This window comes from Trachypithecus francoisi, unplaced genomic scaffold (genome assembly GCF_009764315.1).
Source record: "Trachypithecus francoisi isolate TF-2019V2 unplaced genomic scaffold, Tfra_2.0 Lachesis_group0, whole genome shotgun sequence".
In the NCBI taxonomy this organism is placed as follows: domain Eukaryota; kingdom Metazoa; phylum Chordata; class Mammalia; order Primates; family Cercopithecidae; genus Trachypithecus; species Trachypithecus francoisi.
The window spans coordinates 22,874,107-22,892,664 of record NW_022681453.1 but is presented as its reverse complement, the minus strand read 5'-3'; the positions used below and the strand labels follow the sequence as shown (position 1 = coordinate 22,892,664).

General features: G+C 41.5%; 1 protein-coding gene across 2 annotated transcripts in view; it reads right to left on the bottom strand.

The window, feature by feature from the left end:
- The window catches only part of CACNA2D3 (calcium voltage-gated channel auxiliary subunit alpha2delta 3), a 967,057-nt gene that overhangs the window by 290,085 nt on the left and 658,414 nt on the right, over positions 1-18,558 (bottom strand). For both annotated transcript variants that reach the window (XM_033210152.1, XM_033210151.1), the window contains exon 13: positions 16,844-16,977. In XM_033210152.1, coding sequence (XP_033066043.1) covers positions 16,844-16,977 — 134 coding nt within the window. The remainder of the gene's footprint in view (positions 1-16,843; positions 16,978-18,558) is intronic.

The following is an 18,558-nucleotide window of genomic DNA, read 5'->3' as shown; positions in this document are numbered from 1 at the left end:
CCAACCCCCCCATTCCTTTAGTATACTGTTACAAAAGTTGAAATGCTAATTCATTAAGGATTTCTTAGCATCTTCTTCAGGAAACTCACTACCATTCCGTCAAGATATCAGGCTTTCTGGGAATTTTCCTTTCCAGTCTGGCCCAGAGCAATTAGCTTGGCTTGAATAAGGATTGTAATTAAAAGCAGAGAGCATTGACAATATGATGAAGAACTGAGGGCTAATGCTAAAGAAGCTTCATGGACCTGCATATTTTTCCTGGCCTCTCCCAATATCAAGTTTCTCTGGAGTCCACCTAAATCATGATGATGTCCCACCAAAAAATCACATTCCACACTTCCCCATAAACCATATCCTCAGCAAGAAAACCACTGTTAGGAACTTTTCCATCAGACCCAAGTAATACAGTGTAAACAATATGCCTTAAGCAATCAACCTTCTCCCCAATATATTGCATTTAGCAACATGCACAGAAAAGGAGCACTGCAGAAATCTTGTTCATCCCCCAAATGTCCCTGTTCTTCCTTCAAAATCAGTAACTGCTGCTTAGATGAAGGTGGCATCCATAAAAACCAGTTGCTTCAGACCTAAACTTGATCATTCAGCTAGGTTTTCAAAAGGAAAGACAAATATGACACATGCATTTTGGAGACAATATTTTAGACTCTCCCTTAGTACCACCATCCACGTTGTAGCAATATTCTTTATACTGTGTCTTCTGTAATTCTTGGGGTCTCATTGTACCATTTTAGGAAAAGTATAGTGTAGACAGGAAGAAACAAAGAAACTGTAGTGCACAGTCAAGACTGGTGGTAGGACTGAGAGCAAGCCACTTAGCCTCTCTGAATTCATCCTGGCTACTTACTCTGTGCTAGGCACAGTATCAGGTTATAGAGACACACCACAGACTGCCCTGGTCCTTATGTTACTGTTCATGAGATAGACAAAACAAGAATTTTTAAAGAGAAGGAAAATTCAAAGCACCTACTTAAGATAATTCTAGATGATTATAATTTCCATGAAGAAAACCTATAGGGGACCTGAGATGGAGAGGCAATGGACACATTTTAGCTGAGACAAGGAACATGGGAAAAAGCCTCTTCCCCAGTAGAGGAGCAGAGCAGCAGGGCAGTCTTTCCAGTTCAGAAGGAGAAGAATGTTCAAAAGCCCAGGAGGGGAAGGCAGTTTGGGTTGTTCAGGCAACTAAAAAGTGACCAGCACAGCTGATGTTCTGAGAGTGAGGGAGAATGGCCAGAAATGGTGAGGCATTATTGACCACGGTAAGAACTTGGGGGAAATACAAAGAAAAGCACATTAAAAACACAACTGTAAGGGATTATTTTCAAAGATTTCTTGAATGCCCATTATATACTCGACAGCCAGATTTGATTCCGATCTTGCCAAAATCTTGTTCAAAAATTCCATTCTGGGCCAGGAGTGGTGGCTAACACCTGTAATCTCAGCACTTTGGGAGGCCAAGGTGGGTGGATCACCTAAGGTGAGGAGTTCAAGACCAGCCTGTTGAACATGGCGAAAGCTCATCTTTACTAAAAATACAAAAATTAGCTGGGTGTAGTGGCACATGCCTTGTAGTCCCAACTACTTGGGAGGCTGAGGCAGGAGAATCACTTGAACCTGGGAGGTGGAGGTTGCAGTGAGCTGAGATTGTGCCACTGAACTCCAGCCTGGGCAACAGAAGGAGACTCTGTTTTTAAAAAAGAAAAAAAAAAAAGCCCTTCTGTTATAACAGTGGGTAAAAGTAACATCAATTTTATCTTAATAATGACAGAGCTGATATGTCAGAATGCCATTATCCTAGCTCCTCAAACCATGAACACATGAATTCAGACCTTTTTGATGAATGTGGCAAAATCTTTGTTGGATTGGTGGTGCTGGGTACCTGAGAGAGAAGCCCAGTCGCATGGTGCATCCAATCATCACATGCCTAATGAAGATGGCCTTGAGCAAGGATGCTACATGCTGAGTGAAATGTTGGAGATGACACCATGCTTATCTAACAGCTATCAAATGTAGATATTTTCACATGCCCTCCAACCTTTGGATCTCTGAGTCTATGAGATTTATACACCTGAATCTTTACATATACCTACTATGTGCCTCATCATATACCAAGGATGCGACAGTGAACCAGACACCATCTCTCCCCTCAAGGAATTTAAAGTTCAGTGGGAAAAAGTTAATTTGGACTTCTTAATATAATAGTACAAGAAGTTCTAGGATGGTGCTACATGCTTTGGAAACACGCCATCAATGCCCCACGCTAAACAGGAGGTTCATCCAAGGAGGTCAGAGGAGATGATGAAACTGAGACCAAAGGATAAGCCCAGAGGCTTCTGAATGGTGTGGGAGGAAGAGACCACTTTCTGCAGAGAGAACAGCAGGTGCAGTGGTCTAGGTGTGAGCGAATACAGGGTTGGTTCTAGAGACTATAAATGTGTGAGTAGGGTAAGGCTGGAATGGGGAATGGGGAAAGGCCCCATTCAAGCTGTAACCCCCAATGTTGGAGAAGGGGCCTACTAGGAGGTGACTGGATCATGGGTGCAGACGTCCCCCCTTGCTGTTCTCCTGACAGTGAGTGAGTGCTCACGAGATCTGGTTATTTAAAAATGTATAGCACCTCCCCACTCTCTCTCTTGTTCCTGCTTCAGCCATGTAGGATGTGCCTATTTCCCCCTTGCCTTCTGCCATGTTGGAAGAGAAGACAGACGTTCACTGCAGTCAGGTCATCAAGGGCTTCAAATGCTTTGAATTTAGGCTCCCCTGGAGGGTTTTAAGCCAGTGGTGATCCTACGTAAGCCAGCAGTGAGCCTTTATATTCTCTAACTTATTAGTTGACAATTAAAATAGCTCAATCATTTATGAAACCTTTTCAAATTGGGTCTTCAAATATTTTCCAGAGGCAGACAGAAAAAGTCATCTAATGTGGTCTCAAGATGTCCCTGCCCTTATAACGTGTGTGGACAGTGTTTCCCACTGGTCCCTGCTATTGGAATACCATGAGGGTCCACTGAACCTCATGTTCCTCAAAGGAAGGATCTTTCCATGGAAACAACTGCTCCTTGCACAGTTGGCTAAGTGACAGAGAAACAGACTGTAGGATGAGTACTCCAGCCTTGCTTCATCTTGGGCTGCCTTTAATTTGATCACTTCAGAAGAGAAATCAATGACAAGAGTGTTTAATAGTTGTTTCTATCAACCAGAAAAGATGTTGATGTTCCAGATTTTTAGATTAAACATAATGAAAATTGATTTAAAACCATGTTCCTTCTGCCTGAATAAACTACCGGCTTTGCTTTTCCTTTCTTTGTTCAGAAAAAGAGAGAAATTTCCCTTAAGGACCTTGCACTGAGAGACAGACTGAGTCATGTCTGCTCTGTACATCTAATAAGAGCATGTGTCACCAACAGAGTAAGGTTAGGAGGAGCCCTCAATGGCCACCTCACTCACAAGTGGGTGTGAAAGGTCATGAAGGCAGGGGAGGCAAGAGTGATTCTCTGCTACTTTTAAATAGAAGCAGGCTAAGAGGCCAAGTCAGGTGAAATGTTCTTACCTATGGTGTCTTTGTGCCATGGCCTCACAGACAATACATTTATATTTGGCACATTGATTCTTACAGAGTAAAGGTGAAAGAATGAAACCTTTCGCATGGAGAAAATCCTGTGTACAGTAACAGAAGAGAAACTGGCAGCTGGTATCAAACCACAGGCTGATTCTCTGGGATTATTTTAATTGTTCTTCATGCTGGTAATAAGAGGAATGTGTTCATTTTAGTCTAAACCATGTCAAAGCATGAGAATCAGCTCTGAGAACTTAAGTTACCCAAATATCTGGGCCATGAAGTGGGGGAAAAGCAGTACAAATTTGGTCGTGTTGGCCAAAATATCTTCCTCGGCTCTCAGAAGGCACAAGGGAGGGGGCTTCCCACCACCCACACAGCAGGGATAGTGTATGGAGGAAGGGCAGCATCCTCTAGGATGTGGGGCCAGGGGGAGGCTGCGGGGACACTTGGGTCCACTGGGGCTGAAAGGAGGATGTGAGCCTGGGGCTCAGAGAATAGGAAAGAAGACCGACTCCTGAGAGTTAGGATCAGAGCCCAGCTAGGCTGTAACTTACAGAAACCTCAGACAGAAAGACAGAGGTCTAGAAATGCCAGCTTCTTCAGACTCTAGGCATTTCCTCCTTTGTTGTTGTTACTATTTTGTTTTATTTTGCTGTTTTGTTTTTGTTTGGTTGCTGTTTTGTTTTGTTTTTAAATTGGAGACAGGGTCTCACTCTGTTGCCCAGGCTAGAGTGCAGTCGTACAGTCATGGCTCACTGCAGCCTTGATCTCCGGGGCTCAAGTGATCCTCCCACGTCAGCCTTCGGAGTAGCTGGGACCACAGGCACATTCCACTGTGCTTGACTGATTTCTTCAACTTATTTTTTGTAGTGATGGGGTGTCTCACTATGTTGCCCAGGCTCATCTCCAACTCCTAGGCTCAAGCAATTCTCCTGCCTAAGCCTCTCTAAGTGCTGGAATTACAGGTATAGGCCACTGCAGCCAGCCTCCAGACCTCCTTCTTAGAAAATGTTATCCATAGCCCTGGCTGATTTGTTTCTATCCCTTGGCCTTCTGGGCCATAACTGATTGCATAAATGATGGACATCTGACCTCAATGGAACCAAGGGCTAGAGTGAGTTGTACATATAATTCGCTAAGAAATGTAAACTCAGATACACACACATACTGATTTCATCCCTACTGGGTTTGAACTGGGGCATTATGTAAAGCCAGGACTTGGAGGAGACCAGGAGACCGTGTTTCACCCATGATTTGGGGGCGGCAGGTAGGAGGGACATGAAGAAAGAACAAAGGAAGAAGGAAGAAAAAACAAAAAGAGTAGTCATTGGCTCTTGGTGGCTTCTTGCTCTTGATGGTCCTTGTCCCTCCTGGGGCTGCCCCTGAGCCATCCAGTAAATTTCTCCCAGCTTGAGTGGGTTCTCTTGCCTAGAGCCAATGCTTTCTAAGAGGTGACAGAAGTACAATGAGCCAGTGTTTGATCATCAGAAGTGATGAAGAAAAATAAGGCCAAAAATATGATAATATAGTCATATTACTATAATAACTTCCTCAATTTGATCTTTAAATACAGACACAACCTCCCAATTCCCACAGCCATCTTTCCTAACTGGACTCAACCCAGCACTCTGTTGTAAACTCAAGGGCACAACAGAGAATCTACAGAGAAAATCCTATACTACTATTCTCAGAGGTTGACACCTGATTACTTAGAATACTACCTAGGCTCTGCAGTGCCAGGAAAGATGAAAACAATGCTTCAGAGCCTCCCTGGGATGTGGCCAAGCAACTGGGCTTCCTGTCTGCATTTCCCAATACCTACCAGAGGACCTCTGCTTCTGTGTGCTTTATATGAAAGGGTCCACAAAGACATTTAACTAAAGGGCTCTATAGCTTAACAATATGGTATCATAATTAATACCCTGCTGATATGGTACATGATTTTAGACATGGATTGGTTTCAGATTCTACCAACAAGTTCTGTGCAGGACTCTGGTACTTCTCAGTCTTCCCAGGATGTTTCCTTTTGGATTGATTTATCCTCACTCCGTGAGATTCAGGCCATTAAGTCAAAGGTCCGTCTTATCTCTCAATGTTTGGCTGTGACTGAAACAGGACTATCTATCATAGGCTCAATATAAATGCTGAAAGGCAAATAAATTAAGGGTTATAAATGTAATGAAAGTTAATATTACGTTAGATACCAAAAACAGCAGAGCCATTTTTGGCACCATATAGAGCAATCCTGTCTGGGAATTAAGCCAATAAGAGTCAAGGAACACTGGCCAGGAGCAGTGGCTCACACTTGTAATCCCAGCACTTTGGGAGGCTGAGGCAGGCAGATCATAAGGTCAGGAGTTCGAGACCAGCCTGGCCAATATGGTGAAACCCTGTCTCTACCAAAAATACAAAAAGTTAGCCAGGTGTGGTGGCAGGCACCTGCAATTCCAGCTACTCAGGAGGCTGAGGCAGGAGAATCACTTGAACCCAGGAGGCAGAGGTTGCAGTGAGCCAAGATTGTGCCATTGCACTCCAGCATGGGTGACAGTGAGACTCCATTAAAAAAAAAAAGAGTCAAAGAGCAAGTCAAAATAATATCGGGATTAACCCCTGATACGGTTTGGGTGTATGTACCCGCCCAAATCTTGTGTCAAATTGTAACCCCCAATGTTGGAGAAGGGGCATGCTGGGAGGTGACTGACATCCCCCCCTTGCTGTTCTCCTGAAAGTGAGTCAGTGCTCACAAGATCTGGTTGCTTAAAAGTGTGTAGCACCTCCCCACTCTCTCTATTCCTCCTACCCAGCCATGCAGGACGTGTCTGTTTCCCCTTTGCCTTCCGCCAAGACTGTAAGTTTCCTGAGGCCTCCTCAGCCCTGCTTTCTATATAAGCCATGCTTTCTGGAGCCTGAGTCAATTAAACCTCTTTTCTTTATAAATTACCCAGTCTCAGTCTCGGGTAGTTATTTATATTAATAGCAATGTGAGATGAAACCAATACAACCCCTGAATCTAGTCACGCCTCAAGACAGAACTGCATAGACATCCTGGTTCCAAGAATCATCAAATTGCCTTTTTGACCACTGCCACTTTGCACTGGAAGCTGTGACTTGTAAACAAAGAGTGCTGAATAATCTATCATGCTGTATGATTATTCAGGCTAGATGCTCTTATGCATCCATTTGTATATGGCAGAGGATAGCGGCTAGGCTTTCATTACCAACAGATGCAAATCATTAATCCATAAAAGTAGAAACAACAATAAACACCTGAAATCTAGAAATCATTTTCATTTTTAGCCCTAAGCTTTTCTACTAGTTGACAGTCATACACATGGAGTGTTACAACATCTTTTCTGAAGATAATATTTTTATATCGTCAATTCATAGTTTTATAATACCAACTAAAAATAAAAAACATGGTTGAGCTCCCCAAAAAATTTGTTTAATAGAAAACTCTAGAATCAAATGGAAGAGGAAAATATTTGGATGGATATAAGTGGTACCAAAAATCAGGAATACACTCATATTTTTAACATCTCCTGGAAAAAATACTCATAATAGTAATCTGTTTCAATGGAAATAAAGTACCGTAATATTTATAGTCTGTGCCAGAGTTATAATGACTGTGGGGCCAGAAGTGAAGTGTCACAGCATGCTCCACATGTTTTTAACACGGTTTCTAAAGGCTCTGGAGGCTATTAAATTTAATGAACCCATCTGCTATGAAATAGAGGTCCCAACATAATCAGTTTCCTCCTTGCCATGTAATGCAGATGGCATTCTCTGTTCCACAACCCAGCAGGATGGTTTATGTTTCTCTTTACATGTGTCTCTTTGTTTTGACGATTTGAACTTCTTTGATATGCAGCAGTGTCTTGGAAAAATACTGTAAATTCCATTTCCAAGCCCAATAACATCCTTAGTATGGCTTTGACCCTGTTTAATTGCTTCTAGGCAGTAAGAGTATGAGTAAGAGCTTAAAGTAATCACCCAAACGACTCCTAAATGGCCTAGGTGCCATTCCTAGATGGGAAACTAAAACAAATGTGCTATTTATCAAATGCAAAGTGTTTTCTCCAAGTTGAACTTAGTGGGGGGTGAGGAGGAGGGATACAGGTCCAATTTGCAAATGCAACTAAATTGGTTTGAAAAGTTCCTACAAATTGCCTACTGAATTGCATTACCAGCAAATAGGAGGGGCAAGAGGGCTTGATAATGAATTCTCATTATTTTAAATGGTCACATTCCCACTGTTTCTAAAACATTTATTTGCTTCCCTTCTGCGTGTCACTGTGGTCTGTGTAAACTCCCCTGGAGGGGCTGATCAGGAATGCTGATGCTTCCTTGATTTGATACTGGTTCTACCCTGCACAGCAAGTTGAATAGCATTCCCAAGCTGATTAAGACCCAACTCCAAAGCACAAGTCATTTGCTTTTAAAATGGAACAAATTCCATTGTTAATGACTTTTTGCTCTGCACCTAAGAGATAATGACTATGCATGACTTGTATTCAGATGAGAGGCCTATGAATTTCAGAACTCTGGTGTTTGCTGTTTTGTCAATTAATACATGAGTTCTTATTAGATTAAACATAATTAATGTTGTTAACATTAAGTCATTTATTTGGGTTTCACCAGGAAAACAAATTGAACAGAACAGCCAAGCAGGAAACAGAATATTTAATCAGACTGGTAGCAACAAGCAGGGAGAATGGGCCCTGAAAGGAAGTTTTGTCAGTTTCTGATTCCAGAATTGGTTAAATGCAATGGCTGGCTCTCATGTGCAAGAACCCAAACTCAGCTTCTGTTCACAGTTAAACTTTTATCTTGAAGTTGTCCAGAACCTAAACTATGAATCAGTGTATAATAGGGAAAGCACCATACTCATGGGTCATTTTTAAGCTATTTATTTAAGCATTAAATCAGTTTTATAATTATATGTATTATTGCTGGGTTTTCAGCCACAAAAACTGATGAGTCAAGCAAAGAGGAATTCCTTTTCCTTAACTACCCAGATAATTACAGAGAAAGAAGAGTCAGACCATATTAAGCCATCTTTTGGGTACAAGTGTCCAAACGTACTAGATAATCAACAAATACTTACCTACTTCCTTAGTATTTAGTAGAAATAATATACACCAGCAGGGTCACAGGTCTTCTGATTCCTAAAGGAATCACAGCTCCTTTCAGACTGCAATATAACAAAGAGAACCAGGCTCCTCTGGGAAACATCAGTGCTAAGTAGAAATGTTATGATGAAGAATGGACACAGCTATCCTAAAACCTTCCCTTGACAGCTTGCAGGAGATATGGTTGCATATCCTTCCGGCATTATCTTTCCCTCTCAGACCACAGCGCATGGACAGATGCTATTGGGGTAGGCAAGACTCAAAAACAGCCCCCAAGATTTCTGCCCCAAGTACATGCCCCATCAAATTCCCTTTCCTTGAGTGTGAGCTGATGGGATATCCCTGATATAATTAGATTACTAATCAATTGACTTGGAGTTAATTAAAAAAGAAATGATCCTAAGTCAGCCTGACTTAATGGAAGAAGCTTTTAAGGGAAGGTGAAGCACTGGAGAGATGTATTTTTGCTGGGCTGGAGGAAAACAAACAGCATTGTGTGACAGGCTACAGGGGCCATGTGGCAAGGAACTTTGGGTGGCCTCTGGGAGCTGGGAGTGGTCCCCAACTGACAGCAAGCAAGAAAATGGGAACTCAGTCCTATAAGGGCACAGAACTGAATTCTGCCAACAAGCTGAATGAGCTTAGAGGAGGCCCCTGAGTTGCAGATGAGACCTGCAGTGCAGCCAACACTTCCTTGCAGCCTTGTGAGTGCCTGAGCTGAGGATCCACCTAACTTGTGCTGAGACTTTTGATCCATGGCAACCTGGAGATGATACACTTGTGTTGTTTAAAGCCACTGAGTCTGTGCTGATTTGTTAAAGGGCAGTAGAGAACTAGCAGAGCCATACAGGCGATGCTGACCCACATAACGGGAGTGTGTTGGTTGTTTCTAGCTGGAAATCACAGCTGCTCACACACCAATTAGTGGCCCATCTCTGTGTCTGGAAAGATCTGTTCTCCTTCTTGGAGTACATAGCTGCCCGAGGCCACTAAGAGACAATAAGACAAAAAGCAGACACTAACCCAGGCCTCAGATCCACCACATCAACCAAGGATGACACAAACAAATCAAGGAAAATTACCCTATAGAAAGAAAGAAAGAAAAATTAAGTATCAATTTTCTCTGAATGCAGGGAAGATGTTTTTTTTCCTCCTTAGTTTTTTATGGTTGCTTTGCCCATATTCAACACAGTGGTAATTTTTTAGAAACTTTCTTTAGAGTCTTTCCAAGGCATTCATTTACAGATTCATAGAAGCAATGACTTTCTTTTCATACTTAAAATGTGTTGGTTTAAATACTATTTAATTCATTTATACAATTATGATAAAATTACCACTGGCATCAATAGGTTTGGGAATGAAGACAACTGACTTCAAGTAAGCTTTTGCAACTCAAGCATGGGGAACAGACATATGCTTCGTGCACCAGAATGGCCTTCCAGACCACGTGTCCAGGGTGCTGTGGGCGACACACACAAATGCTTGCATTGCCAAGGGTGCTTAACTGACACTGAGCCAGTTTAAGCTGTGGCCAATTAACCCTTTTCCCGTTTAGAAAAAAAAAAGAAGTGTAGCTCGCTGCCAGCACTAATTTAATTTTGCATAAACACGGTTTTTGAGGTTGAGGCAAATCTGACTGATTTTCAATGTGAAAATAAAATATAAAAACTGTTCTTGGAATTATTTCTAAAACAGAACTAACATCAGAATTGTCTGAATCATCAGAATCGCTTATTTTGGAAAAATCAGATTCCTCAAATGAATCTTTGGCCAACAACTGTTCGAGAATGATGTTAACGTCGTGTGTAGGAATGCAACATTCTCTAGGATTTGACATTTTTAGCGATCAAGAATTAGTATACTTTGTAAACATAAATACCACTACTAAAAACAGAATGTTTTGGGAAACAAAAGACATCATTCTCCTTATAGAATATTTATAGAAAAATAATAATAAAAGTGAGATACTTCGTGGCAAAGTTATCTCAGGTTACCCGCTGCAGCCACAACTGTCAGCAGCAAGTATTTTGGGGGCAAATGGGCAAAGGGTGAAGAGGGCTGCTACCATATTTCCCTTTCCTTGTGTAATTCAGCAAGGGCTCTCCTCAGTAAGGGTGTTAGGGGTGAAAGGTTCTGCCTGGCTAGTGCAGCACAATCTCAATGTTTTCTGGGGACACTGACCCAGGCACCAACCCCCAGACATTAGTGCCTGGCTCACAGCACATAATTACAGCCAAATGAATTCCAAAGAATTAAAGAGTATCTTTAAACAAACAATGTTTTCCAAGATACTCATCATACTTAACTACCAAGTTCTATTATGAATATGGTATCAATCATGTTGTAGTTACTATGTGAGACCCAGCTCAAAGAAAGGAGAATCCAGTATTTTTTTAAAACTTCCCTCAGCCCAGGAGGTACACTCACACTAGGTTTTCTAAAATTGGGAAATGACAATAAATAGTATTTATTGCATTCACACCATGCATAGACATTTAATCCTTAGAGTGAACCCTGGAAGGCAGGTCAGGTCGTATTCTTATCTTAGAAATGAGGAAAACTATACTTAAAGAGGCTAAGTAACTGGCTGAAAGTCACAGAGCGAATATGGAGAGGGCAGGCAACTCAAACCTGGGATGTTGTTCTAATCTAAATCCAGTGCCCTTAGTAAATAAACTAAGGTAGATGATAATTATGCTTAAATAAAAAAAAAAAATTCCAGCGCTACCAATACCAACAAAACATCAGGTTACTAAAATGGAGTCAATCACCAGCCCTAATGCCAAGTGCTCCTGAAGTCTAGTCTCTTTCATTACTGCAAGCTGGGTCACCTTAGGGTAATGCTGGCTTGGAACTGTCCTGGATGTGTCAGGACAGTCATGAATGCAAAATTGCTCATCTCCCCTTTGATCTTCTGGGTGGTTCCAAAGTTGGTGAGCATCTCAGAATTTAGACTCTGCAGATGAGTTCACCATGTGAATCATATTTTGATCCCGTATAAATGATGGGGTTTTTTTGGTTGTTGTTGTTTGTTTGTGTCCTGGCAGAATCCAGGTCCAGATGAAGAGCTGGAAGAAACTGCTGCTTCCTGGTAAAAGGTACCTGTTGAAGCAGCAGCTGCCTTCTCTTCACCGAGCAGACCTAAGAAAGGGGAAGACAGACTCCCCAGTATCCTTCCTGGCCTGACAGGTTGCTCAACACCACGAAGAGGAGAAGGAACCCTTAGAACATTCTACCGGGAGATCTATTTATCAGGGCAATTTGCAAAGATACAGCAACAGAACCTTGGGAAGCATAGCAACAATGTTGGCTATCATTTTAGGGATAACCTGATTCTGTGGGTTTAGTTTTATGAACCTCAAAGAGTTCTTTAAGAAGTAGAATAAATGAGCTTTGTCATCTTGGCATACAAAGTTTACTTAACAATGGGCCACTTGAAATATTATTTTATTTTAAAGTAAATAAGAATGACTATGGCACAGAATGTAAATTTTATGCAAATGTTTAAGATAAAGCAAAAGACTTCAGAGACTTTCCTCTATAACTACATGCCCAGATCTGCCTCAGACCATCTACTTTGGCTCTGTGGTCACAAAAGTTCTTTAGTGCAAAAGCTTGAGCAGCAATGGGTTCTCCCTCTAACTTCCTATATCTGTATGTAATTAGCAAATCTAATACAACGACCGATTTAAGTGATGAACATTACCTAAAGCAAGACATCATATTAATGCAAAGCTGTATCTGCTTCATGAGCTTTTATCTGCCATGAGCATCAGGTTATGTGTCCCTGGTCAAAACAATACATGAGTGTGACGTGTCTTTCTCTGCAGGCACAGCAGTGTCCATCTGCTTCTCACTGGTGATGCCAATTTTGAGGGCCTACTCAAAATGTTGCTGAGATTCATCCAATATATAGTATACTAAGACAGTGTATATAGTATCCCACTGTTCAGGTGCTACTTTTCCCCCCTCATGACTAATGAAAAGTCTAGGGAAGCATTTTGAGATCATAAAAATACCCTGCTCATCATCAAACTTTCCCCCTAGATTTAGCATCCACTGATAGACCTTTGCCCTAACTGGTCTTTACCAAAATGGTTGCAAAATAGTGATTTTCCAACTCCATCACTCCCTCCTCATTTACCAGTCAGCACTCCATTGTACACTGGACCCTTCTCACCCACTTACTTACCTATCTGGTTCATCTGTTTGGGATTTGTTTAGTTATTTATTATCCATAAGGACACGTGGATTTCTGTTTTATTCAACAAGTTACAAGCCATTATTGTCATTCCTTATTTTGAGGCTCAAATTGTCCCAGATTTGACCAATGAGAGCCTCTTCATGCTGATCCTGTGTCCTTTTGACATGACCACATAATTGTTTTGAGCACTTCCTTAGTTTCTGGCACAAAATATGCCAGGCTTATCATTATTATAGTCATCATCATTACTACTATTTGGTACCTTCCCTGCTGCAGCCCTGGAATAAGCAATTACTCTAAGGGTCCCTGGCTCCTCTTAGTGGGGATTGTTTTTTAGAAATCAGAATCTGGGTACACTGGATGGGCTCATTGCTACTTGGGTGCCACTGCTTGCAGGTCCTTTCGAAGGACAGAGTTGGGATTTTTCAATCAAGTCTAATTCCATAGGCAGATCTCCTGTCTTCAGCATTTACACATTTGCCCAATCCCACCATACTCACAAAATAGTTTCAGAATTGCTGTAACCATTTTACCACAAATGACACCAAATGGAGTTTAGAATTTATTTGCAGTTCTTTTTTCCTCCCTAGATTGAGGGGTAGATAGTGAAAGTATTGTGTTCAAAATTTAATATTGTGTGTACTACTATATTCTAAAGCTTTTTTTCCTCCCTTTCTGAGAAATTTTGTTATCCACTTGAAATATTATTAGATTCATTTTCTTCTGTTTGAATTCACTTTTCATTTTCCCCCAGTCTTGTTTAATTTTTGAATACATACAACATTAATATGCTTTCAAAAGTCAAAACTGTGCAAAAAGGTATACTTAGAGGTGTGTCATTTTCCCCCCAAGCCCTGCACCACCTCCCACATCCTAACAAGATGTAGGGCAAAGGTCTGCCAATGGATGCTAACAAGATGTGGGAGGTGGTGCAGAGGAGATGGCTTGGGAAGGGAATGATAGTTCCGCTGGTAACTAGTTCTGTTGGTTTGTGGTTTATTCTGTTTCTTGTTTTTGCTTTTTTTTTTTTTTGTAAAGTAAGTAATTACACATCTATCTTCTTTTTTCATTTCTTATATAAAAGGTAGTATGCTATATATAATTCTTGCAAAAAGTAGTATGCTATATGTGATTTTGCTCATTTTACTTAGAAGTATACTCTGCAAACCACTCTCTATCAACTAATGCAGGTCATTCTCACTCTTGTTTTTAATATTGACTCCATTAGGTGTAGGTACCATAGTCTATTCAATCTCCTATGTTTGGGCATTGAAGTAACTTCCAATATTTTGAAATTACAAGCTATTGGCCGGGCGCGGTGGCTCAAGCCTGTAATCCCAGCACTTTGGGAGGCCGAGACGGGTGGATCACGAGGTCAGGAGATCGAGACCATCCTGGCTAACATGGTGAAACCTCGTCTCTACTGAAAATACAAAAAGCTGGCCGGGCGAGGTGGCGGGCGCCTGTAGTCCCAGCTACTTGGGAGGCTGAGGCAGGAGAATGGCGTGAACCCGGGAGGCGGAGCTTGCAGTGAGCTGAGATCCGGCCACTGCACTCCAGCCTGGGCGACAGAGCAAGACTCCGTCTCAAAAAAAAAAAAAAAAAAAAAGAAATTACAAGCTATTCTGCAATGAACAAATTTATGCATATATATTTTTGTGCTGTTAGAGGTTCATCTACAGGGCTGAATTCTTAGAATTTTGCTGGGTCAAAGGGTAAATGTAAATTAACCTCCATAGAGATTGCCCCATTTTGCATTCCCACAATCAGTGAATAAGACTGTCCCTTTTCCCATAGCCTCACCAACAGAGTGCATGGTTAAGCTTTTAGTTTTTGCCACTCTGATGGGTGAGAAATGGTATCTCATTATAGTTTAATTTGCATTTTTCTTATTATGAAGTTGTACATCTTATGTTTAAAAGTCATTTTTTATTCTTTTTTGGGAATTGTCAGTTTTTTTGCTCATTTTATTCCTATAGCAATTTTGGGGGGTTCTCCTCAATTTAAAAAAAGTTATTTATATATTAGAGATTATTAATTCTTAATGTGTGCTATATGTCACAAATATTTTCTCCTATTTTATCATTTGTCTTTTGGCTTTGCTTATGATGTGTTTTTGGCTTACAAAAGTTTTTTTGTTGTTATTCTTATTTTAAGTAGTCAAACTTATTTATCTTTCTCCTTATTGCCTGTAGATTTTGCAGTCATTATTAGAAAGTCTTCCCAGAATCCAGGTCACAAAGGAATTTACCCAGGTTTTCTTCTAGTGCTTGTAATGGTTTCATGTTTTACAATTTAGGCGTCTGATCCACTTGGATTTCTTCCTTGGGTATGATGTGAAGACTGAACTAATTCTATTTTTCTCTAAATGGCTATCTGATTTTCCCAAAAGCATCTGTTACAAAGCCCATCTTAGCCCCACTGATCTGAGACGTCACTTCTATTATATACTATATCCCTATATGTAGTTGATTTTGTTGGACCTTCTACCCTACTGATCTGTCTACCCAGGTGCTACTACCACATGTTTTAATTATAGAAAATGTGTCTTATATATTTTTTAAATTGATGAAACAAACAAAATGACTGATCAAACTGGCTCTTTGGGGTTTGTACACAAAACCACTGAGTGATTTGGTTACTTTAATACTAGCTAGCCACACTCCTCCTCCTCCTTACTCCTATTTTTCCTGCCTTACCCAACAACATATAAGAAGAGATGAAGTTATCACCATGGCTGCTATTGTTAATATGGTGCCAACATAAATGGGGCAGCTTATTTTGTTTCCATGATTTAAAACCAAACTGGGGACAGACTCAAGCTGGTAAAAGCTCACAGTCTCCCTGGCATCGGAGAAGGCTTTTCAGATCAACATCCATCTTTATTCAAGATGACTTTTCCTGGGGAAGGAGTCTTCCTTTTTGACAAGGAGATACATTCGTATTTCCAGGGCTGCACTGCATACTTTAAGACTGAGACGGGGCAGGCTGCTGTGGCCTGGCCTGTGTCATGGTGTCCCCTGAAATGAGTTCCCACATGCTTTTCCTGCCCTGAGTTTGCCTGCAGCTGCCAGAAGTGCAGCAGGAATGAGAGAGCCCAGGGAGAAAAAAGCTGACCCATGACAGCCATCGAGATCACTCTGGAGGACAGCTGTGTCTGGGTTACAGTGATTAATGTGATGTTAATCCCAACAAAAATGACTGGAGAGAGGCCCTGTAAGAACATTTACAATCAATAAATGAAAAACACCACTCCCATCAGACTCATTATCACTATGAAAAATCACCCTGAGATTACATAAGAAACCCGGCCATTGAGCCATTACTTGATGACTGGCAAAGCTCCTCCTTTTCAGCTAATTTGGCATCAGAATCTGCTGCTTAGAATTCGGCTTTAGAATGGGACCATGGCCAGAGTTCAAAGAACAATCGAGTGCCTACTGAACCACCATTCAAGCATATTCTCACTTATGCATGGGAAGAAAATGCAACTGCAGCCTCCATGGTGGCCCCAATTCATTATTAGAGCTGAGCTTTGGTTACATTCCCAATTGAGACACAAAGATTCATTGCCAGGACTAGGGCTCACATATGGTGAGGACGGAATCTAAGAATGCTTGTAATCATTGCTACACTGACAGAATTTGAACACATGTGAAAAAGCAGGATAGAAGTAACTAGAAAAGACACAAGCAAAACGTGATTTCTTTTGCACAGACCAGCTACCTTTCTGAAGTATATGTCATACTTTCTAGTACATTATGATTATTCACCAACTTTGCTTATCAAGGTGATCAACACTATATACAATCAAGAAAAGTGTCACTGAACCCAAAAAATACAAGTGATACAGTTGCTATTTTCTGGAATTAACACAATTTGGGGATGGGGGTAAAGCTCAGCCTCTTTCCCAGGGCCCCGTGGACTCACAGTGCTGTCGATGTAAGCTTCAGTCCACACCACATCATGCTCCTGGTCGATGACTTTGGGCCGGCTGAGCACATGAAGATATTCCATGACATTCTCCTGCACATCAGCCAAGGTGGAGATCTGAGTAAAAAATCCTGCCAAAACCCAAAGGAGGGCCAAAGTTAGTAACAGACCGAAAGATCTGCAACTGGGAATATGCGTATGCCATGCCTTCTTGCCCTCTAGCTAGTTTCTTTCTTTTATCTTTTCAATGTTAGCTCCTCTCCCCCATTTTTCTTTTCAACGATAGCTCCTCTCCCCCATCACCTACTTTATGAGTAGTAAGGTCATGTTAGAAAATACAGTCAAGCAAACGTAATAAAATTAAAATCAACCACAAACTCATCTCCCAGAGGAAGTTCCTGTTAATTCTTTGGAGAATATCCTCCCAGACTCTATATGCACACCACCCTCCCTCATATATACATATATATACACACACAGAGTGTATGTTTACACACACATTGTGTGTGTGTGTGTGTGTGTGTGTGTGTGTGCGTATTCCCTGGCAGAAATGAGAGTCCTTTCTACATGATATTTTGTAACTTTATTTTTTCACTTTTGTGAGTCTATTTCCAAGGGAAAAACTAGGAGCCACAAAAATTAAAGGCTATTTCATTTCTATAAACATAACAATAGTTATGATTAATTTTTGAGTGCTAAGTGCCGTGAAATTTGCTAAACACTTGATCAATGTTGTCCCTTTTCTTTGTGACAACACGTTTAAGTGCAGATGACTGTGCCGATTTTAAAGATAAGATGCCTGATGCAGATGGGGATATATTTTTTGCCTATGCTCTCTCAGGCATCAAGTAGCAAATACAGATGATGAGCCCAGGTTTGTGAGTCTCTTAATTTGTCCCTTTTACTTCTACTGAATTTTGCCCTTTGTATGTTTGAGGCTGAAATTTCAGTTCATCTCATGATGTGGTCGCCAGCGCTGCCTTTTTTTTTTTTTTTTTTTGAGACGGAGTCTCGCTCTCTCACCCAGGCTGGAGTGCGGTGGCACGATCTCGGCTCACGGCAAGCTCCGCCTCCCAGGTTCACGCCATTCTTCTGTCTCAGCCTCCCTGACTAGCTGGGACTACAGGCGTCCGTCACCACGCCCGGCTAATATTTTGTATTTTTAGTAGAGACGGGGTTTCACCATGTTAGCTAGGACGGTGTCAATCTCCTGACCTCGTGATCTGCCTGCCTCGGCCTCCCAAAGTGCTGGGATTACAGGCGTGAGCCACTGCGCCCAGCCAGGTAGACATGATTTCTAAGCAACAGAAACATTCTCAGCATGCTGTTGTCTTATGATTGGGTACGCCATTTTGATCTTGAGTTCCAGGGCACTGCTATGTTCCTGCACTAATGAAGAGTTCGGGGTCACATAAGCTTTGCTATGGGTTAGAAGATGTTAAAAGGGAAAGAGTGAATTGAACACAGGCCTGGATCCCTTGGAGTGAGCCCTTCATTCACACATTGATTGAAGGTTTTCTTGGTGTTTAGCATTGAAGAAGCAGCGATTAACAACGTGAGCAAGACCCCTGCCCTCCTGGGGCCTGGCAGTTCTGAGTAAACAATTACAAAATGGTACATTCGACATTAAGCTAAAACACAACAGGTACGGCCAATCAAATGTGGTTACCCTGAGCAAGGGTCAGTGTAGCTGGAACCTTAAGGATGAGGAC